Source organism: Calidris pugnax, unplaced genomic scaffold (genome assembly GCF_001431845.1).
Source record: "Calidris pugnax isolate Ruff unplaced genomic scaffold, ASM143184v1 scaffold18, whole genome shotgun sequence".
In the NCBI taxonomy this organism is placed as follows: Eukaryota; Metazoa; Chordata; class Aves; order Charadriiformes; family Scolopacidae; genus Calidris; species Calidris pugnax.
In genome coordinates this window covers 15,796,845-15,806,622 of record NW_015090812.1, presented here as the reverse complement: position 1 = coordinate 15,806,622, position 9,778 = coordinate 15,796,845, and the positions used below count along the sequence as shown (strand labels likewise).

At 37.0% G+C, this 9,778-nt stretch overlaps 1 protein-coding gene across 1 annotated transcript; it reads right to left on the bottom strand.

Moving 5' to 3' along the window:
• Positions 1–389: 389 nt before the first annotated feature.
• LRRC8B (leucine-rich repeat containing 8 family member B) lies at positions 390–7,357 on the bottom strand. The gene is made up of 4 exons (XM_014939205.1): positions 7,206–7,357; positions 5,727–5,826; positions 2,859–5,014; positions 390–1,832 (listed from the first exon to the last, which is right to left on the bottom strand). The coding sequence occupies exons 3-4, from the start codon at positions 4,986–4,988 to the stop codon at positions 1,560–1,562; spliced, it is 2,403 nt and encodes an 800-aa protein (XP_014794691.1). The 5' UTR covers positions 4,989–5,014; positions 5,727–5,826; positions 7,206–7,357; the 3' UTR covers positions 390–1,559.
• Positions 7,358–9,778: the final 2,421 nt, after the last annotated feature.

Here is a 9,778-nt window from a genome sequence, read left to right as displayed (position 1 = left end):
TTTTCATCTTGATTAGACTTGGGTTTGGGATTTTCATTCAAAACAAACCTTATTCTCCACAAAAGCATGACTGGAACAGGAGCAAGAGATGACTAAAAGTAGTCCAGTACTAAAACTGGTCTGTCCGTGATGATTTGCTATTACACACTGGAATGTAGTTAGCATACTTGATGAACAAAACATCATTAAGAGCACAATTTACCTTATCTATTTAACCATAATTGAGATTGTTGTTGAAAACTTTTAATATAATACCGAAGTGTTTCAAATATGTTTCTGGAAAGCATGCTTTTTCCCCCCCAGGGGTACAACTTATGTTTTTAGTGAACACGATAATCATCATGAGAGTTAACACTTCAAATACAATAAAACAGCGCACAGCAGAAGAATGAAGTCAGGAACCATTTTATTTCCATCCAGTTTTTCAAGTGTTAAGGATGGCATAAGAACTCATTCCACCACTACAACTTACGAAATTATTACATCCCTAGAAGAGGCAAAGCTTCAAAGCTTATAATGCTTCCTGGTTTTTTCCCTCCTAAGTGCTTATATGCTGTGTGATTATTTGGTCTGTTTTAACTGTCTTTCTGTCCCTATCCAATACAAACCTCCTTCATCCTCTCCCCAGCCACCAAAATAGGGTAACTGGGTGTGGAGAAGAAGCACTGAGGCAGTCTGTAATGAGAAGTTATAAAAAACGTTAAACAGCAACATACACCACACTAACACCTGGGATGCTCACAACATACAGAAGACAACTTTGCAACTATATCATGTTCCATTGGCCATCGTTACCTATGAAGATCAGTACTGTAAGACTTATTGTTTAGTACATGCACACAACAGTTACTCCAGATCCTTCTGATTCCTCCCAACTTCTGGACAGCAAATAATTTTGCATTTACTATTTTCAAGACAAAATACTGAAACTGGTTTCAGGTATTATTGTCCAATTGGTTTTAATAGCAAGATTCAAATGTTATCTTCCACAATTAGAGAATTAATGCTCAGTACTTCTCAAAAGCTTTAAAAATTAAGGTATGTTGAAAAATTACTTTCAGTATACCCCATGCAATAGAACTGCTCAAATAGTTTAAACTCTTAATTTAACATATTCTAAGTTAGTGAAGAGTTCATATTTAGAAACTAATTCCAGACAGTTCTTAGATCTCATATGGCAGGAGATGAAACTGTTTAAAATTATCACTATCAACAGAAAAAATTCCCATAGGAAAAAAGTATATACACTCTCACTATAGCAAGGCAATCAACTCTTCCAGTTCAATACTATCATAAACATTTAACTGAATTAACCAGTAGAATCCAACCAACAACTCATATTTCAGATTTTTCAGACATATGATTACCTATTAAAGGCTGATTTTTTTTTATTCAAATCTAAGTAAATTTTTCTTTTCCAATACAATCCAGTTCAATGCATTTAAGACTGATTTGTAAACTGTTATCTCTCCCTCACATCTCTATACTTACACAGATCTTTAGAGAGACATTAAGCAAAAGGCTTATAAAATGCAATGATGCAGAGTTTCATTTTAAACTTAGCACTTATCTGAGCACGCCTGCAGACGCTCTCTTACGCGAAGTGGAAGTGTTTTTAACAACCTTTCTTCTACAATGAGATTATTCCGCTTTAAGAACTGACATTCTTCCAGTTCAGCAGGAAGTGATTCAAGATAGTTTCCAATGAGCTCTAATTGAACAAGATTCAGTAGCTGACCCACACAAGGGGACAAATTCATCAGACTGTTATTTCCCAGCAGAAGAAATTGCAGCTTTTTGCACTGAAATAATCCATCAGGCAGCACTTCAATCTAGAAAAAGGAAAGAAAAGAACAAAAATTATGTACACTAAAACTTGTTATCCTATATGCAGCTGCATGTTTTGACATCTCCCAGTTTTATTTTAGGAGAAAAAAAACCAACCAGCTCTTAATTTACAGAAGGATAAAGAAAGGGAAAATTGTAACACTTCTATCGTTATGCAAAAAAGTGCTAGGGAACAAACTACAATGGTTTTATTTACTTGTTTTGTTGTGAAGATGCTTAGCTACTGTCACAAGTCAAGACATAAGCATGAAAGGGGGTGCATATACGTGTACACATGCGCACAAGCGCATACAAACGTGTGCATGTGCAGGTGGCAGGAGAGATAAATAGGCTATTGTCTTCTTCACTTAATGAAGAACAAACACAGATTCTGTGGAGAGAAATTAGCAGCTCCTGTGTTGCAAAACCTGTACAAGCAGTTATCTGTGCAGTACAGTAGCAACTTAGCCCTGGTCCATGTAATGACATATAACATCTAAAACCAGCCTCACTGGGGAAAACAATTACAAACCTCCAAAGAAGTCACAAGCCTGGAGCCCACAGTAACAAGCCAGACAGTTTAGCACTGCTAACGAGGTTACCAGCTATAATTATTTCCCTCTTCCCAATCAGACAGCTGAGCTGCTCATCAACTGGCTCTTAATTCACTACAGCTTTCAGTTTGACATTTTAAGGTAAAAAATTAACACTGTTCACTACATAGGATAGACAGCTGCAGGGAAAGGGAAGATACATTTCTACAGCCATCCTAACCTACACTATCTCTGGATCAGAGCCCTTAAGCTCCTACAAACCAGGATAGTACTTACTTGGTATTACACAAGCTTTGATGACACCAAGGTTTTAGCAATTAAACAAGCACCACCCCTTTTTTCAGCTTTACTAAGTTTACTTTAACCATGAACACCACAAAAGCATTTTGAACCAGAGGCTGTTGCAGAAGAAATGGTAGGTTAAGTCAATATTTGATTTTATTTTTTTTTTAAGTAGTAATTCAAAGTTCTACTTACATGGTTTTTTGTCAAAGCCAAGTACTGCAGGTTGGTCAGATAACCGATTTCTTCAGGGATGGAGGTTAGCTTATTGTAGCTAAGATCCAAATAATGTAATTTTTTACAAAGAAATAGCTGCAATGGAACATTTTTAATATTATTATAATTTAGATACAATTGTTCCAGGTTTGATAATGCACCAATCTGCACTGGGACGTATGAAATAATGTTGTGCCACAATTTTAAGCAAGAAAGGTTCTTAAGATGTTGAAAACTAATTATTTCTTCCACTGTTCTGAGATTATTTTCTTTCAAGTCGATTTCATGCAAATTGTTTAGGGTAAAAATGGAATGGGGAATGCGCTCTAAATCACAGCAGATTAATTCCAAGGTTCTCAGGTTTATCAGCTTCTTCAGGTTATTTAGCACTATGAGTTTATTTCCCTCATTGTTGATAGTTAAGTGTTGTAAAGAAGGCAGATCTGTAACCACTTGAGGTATACGGGAAAGGTTGTTTTTTAAGCAAATTGATCTCAGGTTTTTTAGCCCCTGAAAGCTTTCATTGTATATGGAGTTGTGATGATCTAGCATGAAATATCCTGTTAAGCACAATTCTTGTAGGTTTTTTAGATGAAAGACCCAAAACGGAATTCTTCCCATCTCGCTAGATTTCAGGCGCAATGTTTTCAGATTTTCTTCTAAAAAGCTGACTGCTGGATAATCCATCGTTAGTGACGAATGATAAACATTGAGTTCTTTGAGATTGACTAGCTGGGTCACAGCTGAAGGAAGTTTGGCTTCAGGAATAAGTTCCAGGCTCAGGACTTCTATTTCTGTCAGTTCAAAGATACTGTCTGGAAGACCACTTAACATGAAAAGGTGAAGTTCAATCTTGTCTTGGGAATTTCTTACTAGTTTATTTTTCAGTTTTTCCACTGACCATTCATTGTTAAGATTTATCTGTTTCAGTTTGTTTTCACTCAAATCAGACAGGAATATTGAGAATCGCTGGGAATAAAGAGGATCATACTGATCTGCCAAGTGGAGAATAAATGCAAAGTCGTTCTTTACATCAGGTATATCACTGTAATTACTTTTCTCTCTCAACTTCTCAAAAGAATATTGCTTAAGTGAACTTCTTAACATCCACCACAAACTGTAAGTACAAGTTAAGCCATAGAAGATCACTAAAACAACATAAAATGAAGCCAAAACTTTAAAAATTTCTGCTAGCGAATAAACACACTGGTACCTTTTGTAGCCTGTGAAGGCTTGAACATTAACTGCGCAATCGATTTCAAGTCTAATAAATGATAAATAGTAGGGGACATAAATTAATATTATTACAAATACAATGACTTTCACTATAATCTGTTTCATGTACACTGTATATATGACATCCTTCTCTTCCACGTGTACTCTGAATTTCTTCACTTTTTCAAATATAGCTTTAGCTTGTTCCCCTTCTTTTTTGTCAAGAACACTTGAATTTTCTCTTCCCGTTGTTTCCAAGCCAGGTTGCGAATATGGCAGGGACTGTCTGCTGGCCCCAATATCTACTGAACTCCCAGGTGATGGAATGGCTGCTTTTGATTTGGCTATTGGCAACTTCCTCACAGACTGCTCGGCAACTGTTTCTGAGAGGGCACGCGTTGTCCATGGAGAATCAAAACACTTCTGAAGAATGGCTACGAAGTGCTCAAGCCTGGAACTCGTACTAGGATAGTAAAGCCAGAAATTACTGCAAGCTGCAAAAATAAAGGTATGCAGAAGCACTAGGTATGGAAAAAATTTGGCAAACCAGTGAAGCTGTCTCTCATAACATACTGCATCGATATAGGAATACTGCTGCCGATGGAGATAATTCTGGATTTTAAGCGGGATGATTATCTGTGCTGTAGAGTTGGCCGACATGTTAAGGTTGGCTTTAACTAAATCCCAAGGCACGGCACAATGATTGTCAAATTCCAGCTTGCAAGGAAGACAACACAATACTCTGGTTTGAGTAATCTGGAGAGCCCCAGCGAGCACAGCAACTAGCAGCATTATCATGGTGAGGTAATACCAGAAGACATCCCACCATGGTTTTAGGATGTGGTACGATGACTGGGCATCTGCTAATAATTTGAGTTCTGTTAGCGTGATCATGACTTTCACCTGTGAGAGAACAGCAGCTGGTAGAGGGGAAAAAAAAAAAAAAAGAGAAAAAAGACATCCTTAGAGAATTGCTAAAAACAATTTATCTCATCATTAAACACTTGATGTTTACTACTGTTTTCACAGTTTTAAATGTGTAAGATTAGGCCTAGCATCCAGAGCATAGAAAAAGGATCCAAGAACTCCTGGCATCTAACCATAAGCATCATCTTATTTTAAGCGAAGTTACTTGGAACACAAAAATTTAAATGAAGAATGAACCTTCAGAGGTTCAGAGCATCAGAGATTAGGAGAAAGTATATTTTTACCAAACATTTGGGTACTGTTCAAGTAGAAGCAACAAGCAGGTAGAGGTTAAAGACGTGTGATACATTACTAGCAATTCTCCACCACTGTTCTAAAACTTACAAAGCAAACGGGATTTCTCGTTTAAGAATTCAAAAAAAATCAGAGTGATATACTAGTATGATGGGGTCCTGTAATTTAGGATTTTCTACTAGATTAAATAATTTTACTCAATTAAAGAATAAAGAATATACAAAAATTCTCAAAAGAGCAGTTTTGCATTACATATTCCTATACATAATTCCCCATCTTCTCCCATCAAGAGAAGTAGGCATACTGACAGAATGACAATGAAGCCAACACAATTTGCTATTGTCCAGTATTGTCATATATACAAAAATGGCACACTTAACCCCCAACAACTTAGGTTTGTTTCACACTTACTTTACTAATTAAAGAGAATAAAATTCACAGCACTGCTCAGTCAGGAGGTCTACACCTTTTAAAATTCCTTGGACATGCCATCTTTACATCTGTCTTCATTCTGGATGGAAAAAAACATTGAATATATTTTATTTTTAATAGCTTCATCCAAATAAAGAGCAAACATTTCAGCTTTCATTAGAACTGCTGCCTTATTGCAGACATCAGGATGCACTAATCTCTGCATTGCTACAGCTACATGAAATGCAGCAGAACATACTCAGACATGATCACGCAGAACGTGAAGTCAAAGTTTCAGGCAGTAGCAGCAACATAAAAAACAGGAAATTGCCTACACCTAGCCCCATTTCAGTAGGGATGCAAGTTGCTATTTTTTTTGCTAAAAAACTATGTAAAAATTAAATATGCAACACGCAAGACTTCAAGAAGTAGAATTCAGTCATAAATTTGATATGCCAAGGTTTAGCAGAAATGCAAGTTTCTCAAAAACAGAGGCCCATATTTTGCATCCTGAAAAAAAATAAAAATCAAACTATCCAGTGTCCACAGCAATAGCACAGCCATTACCAGCTTTGGACAAAACTTAATAATCAAGTTTGTTAAGCGGTACAGATATAAAGCAATGGGGATGTTCTGTATTTTTCTTATTCACTGAATCATTTAGGTTGGAAAAGACCTTTAAGATCAATGAGTCCAACCGTTAACCTAGAGCTGCCAAGTCCACCACTAAATCATGTCCCTCAGCACCACATCTACTCATCTTTTAAACACCTCCAGGGATGGTGACTCAACCACTTTCTTGGGCAGCCTGTCCCAATGCTTGACAACCCTTTAAGTAAGGAAATTTTTCCTCATACCCAATCTAAACCTCCCCCGGTGCAACTTGAGGCTGTTTCCTCATGTCCTGTTGCCTGTTACTTGGGAAAAGAGACTGACACCTGCCTCACTACACGCTCCTTTCAGGTAGTTGTAGAGAGCAATAAGGTCTCCCCTCAGCCTCCTTTTCTCCAGGCTGAAGACCTTCTCCAGGGTCTCCTTTTCCCCAGTTCCATCAGCTGCTCCTCTTTTTGTTTCTCCAGACCCCTCACCAGCTTCGTTGCCCTTCTCTGGACACACTCTAGCACCTCAAATGTCTTTTTCTGTAGTGAGGGGCCCAAAACTGGACACAGTATTCGAGGTGCAGTCTCACCAGTGCCAAGTACAGCAGGGCAATCACTTCCCTAGTCCTGCTGGCCACACTATTTCTGTCACAAGCCAGGATGTTACTGGTTTTTTTTGGCCATGCTGGCTCATATCCATAATATATTGGTCCTGGGCATTTTGATTCCAAGCAGAGCTGACAAGCTGTTATAAAAAGATAAACTAAGGCAGAACCTTATTCTTAGTCCAAATTCACATTTGAAGGGAGAAGAATGGCTGAAAATAAGTTAACCCTTCTTGCATTGGCAAGAGTACTTTTAATAGAATGTAGAAACTTACCAGACCCACTCAAGGGAAAGCAGCTGTAGAAGGACAGGATGGTTACAATACACTCCTGGAGAGAAAATAAATTGTCCATCAGATCACAAAATATTTGAACTCTAACAATTATTAGAACAACAACTCATTACTCCTTCCACAGCAGTGTTTTAAAGGTCCAGCGTTTAATGAGTGCAAAATGCCACTCCCATGAAATTATTTATTTCGTCACCACCCAAAAGTTGCTTTTCCTAAAGAAGAGATAAAGTAATGGCCCTTATTACTGTCCCCTTTCTAAGCACTGAAAGCCATTTAAGCTCAACGGTTTTTTGCATTTATGTAAAATTACTAGTCCTGCAGCTGAGATGCTCTAACCATAGCCAAGAAATAGCCAATTCTTCAATCACTCCAGCTCAACTTGCAAAAAGCACGTCTGTAAATACCTTCAAAATGAGTTCTTTTGCTGTAATTCTTTGAGGTTTGAATATAAATTTGTAGGTGTAAAAGCACAAAAAAGGTACTGAACCCATCCAAACTAAGGCTTTCATTCTGCAAAGAATACCTGAATCATGTCTCAACTGAAGCCAAAGATGCTTGATTTGAAAGTACACAGAAAAATCAAAAGTATTTCTTTCATTTCCAACCCAGACTTTAAACGAGACAATTCTTCTTACTTCAAGTTTGTTACAAAAATGAAAGACTTAAGACCCCTGTTAAAGTTGTAAAGAACACACTAAGAGATAAACACGTTGAATGATTCAATAAAGTAAGAGCAAAAGGTATAAATAATATATTTTTAACAAAGAAAAACATTTCAATAGCCAAAACAATCACTGAACTTGCTGAGAGTTTAAAATAGTGTGAAGAGTCTCATTAGCATGTGGATAGGAGCAATTTTTTTCCTGACAAACATCATCAGGGTCTTGGGAAGATACTAACATTTTAAGAAGATGTTTTATATAACTCAATGCTTATTAGAAAAAGCTGCAAGTAACACAATTTAATAATGCACGTATGTACCTCGCACTTTAAAGAACACCACTGTCCTGGTAACAGACTTATTTGGGGCAATTTGTAAGGCTCTTGTTGAATATAAGGGACAATTCAGAGTACGGTGACAGTTAACACTGATAAAGTATCCTCTCTAAGTTACTTAAAGACAGAAAATGGAACTTAAGCCAATTCTATTAAAAAATACTGGTACACTTGAGAATATTCATAACCCAATACACCTTCTTCAAGCAACACCGTAACGCTCAAACACACTTGAGAATATTCATAACCCAATACACCTTCTTCAAGCAACACCATAACACTCAAACATTATACAGATTGAGAATTTAAAGTGACGCTGACCCACGTAATCTTGTAAGGTCTGTTTCTATAAAATGCATTCTCACCTCCCTGCTTTGAACTGCAAAGTTGTTAGTCCCTACCACATATCTCAGAAAAACAGAAAAAAAAAAAAGGCTACATTCTTGCTGTGGTTTTAGAACTCCTTCAAGAAAAAAGCAAATGTCACAATATTAAGTATTTAAATACTTGACCCCTTGAACTCTGGTCTTGTTAATGACTACTTTGAGACCTTCCATGAAGCATCCATATTCATTACAATTCTATGTATATGAAGTAAAGCTTCCTATCAGAGAAGTACACAGTACATACAAGTGTAATATAAACACGTGAATTATTAATGATAATTTTGCCAGTTTTCTTTCAAATCCTACCTGTGTGCCAAGAGTGACTAATCAAATGGAATAATGCTGAACTGTAATAGGTTTGATAAATCTCATCTCCAGCAGCTTTCAACCCATATCAAAGCCATAAAAGCTTTTCAAAGTGGCCTAATTTAATTGGCAATCTTTCTTAGAAGATGAGACAGAATTTTAGCCCCAGGCTAAAGGATGACTTCAGGAGAGTTACCCCAGAGCAGTACTGGGATGCAGGCCAGAAAAATGAAGTAATAAAGATCACTAATACCTAGGGCAATTTTTAGTTACTTCAAGACTTATAAATCTGATCAATAAAAACACATCCAGAATATGAATAAAAGGCTATCATTTTGAAAAATATTATCTATAAGCATTAGACACCCCCCACCTCACCCTTCCTTGCTGCCAAAAGATTACTTAACATTGCATTAGTGTGTCATTTGGTCACTGGTTACAGAATTTTAGGCAGGTTTAGTTAGGAATGGCTCTGAAGCAAGGCAAATGCCTTCCTTCTCCTCCCCGAATGATGATGGGCTACAAAAAGCCAATACCTGACAGGAGGCTTTGTTTTATTTTTAAGGCCATGCTGACTTTGTTGATTGTTTAAGTATTCAACTGGTGTTTCTGACACTAAATTCATCAAAGTAGATTTATACAGCTAAAGCATACCTTGACATGTATTCCGGTGGCCCCTCTATTTTATCTTTTCCCCCTTCCCCTCAGAGAAACGCAGCCATCAAGTTTTCAGCCAGTCTCTTTAGGATTATGCTGTTACTCCAACAACATGATGTGCTTCTCAACTGAAATAATGAGATGTTGACACACTATGCAAAAGTGTCTGTTTTATCAGTTTTCTATAAGAAGTGATTCCAGAACTACAGT

Coding starts and splice junctions, on each gene's coding strand:
- LRRC8B (XM_014939205.1), bottom strand. CDS start 4,988: ATGATCACGCTAACAGAACTCAAATTATTAGCAGATGCCCAGTCATCG. Junction 1,833..2,858: donor TGGCTTTGACAAAAAACCAT/GTAAGTAGAACT, acceptor TCCTTTTTCTAG/ATTGAAGTGCTGCCTGATGG.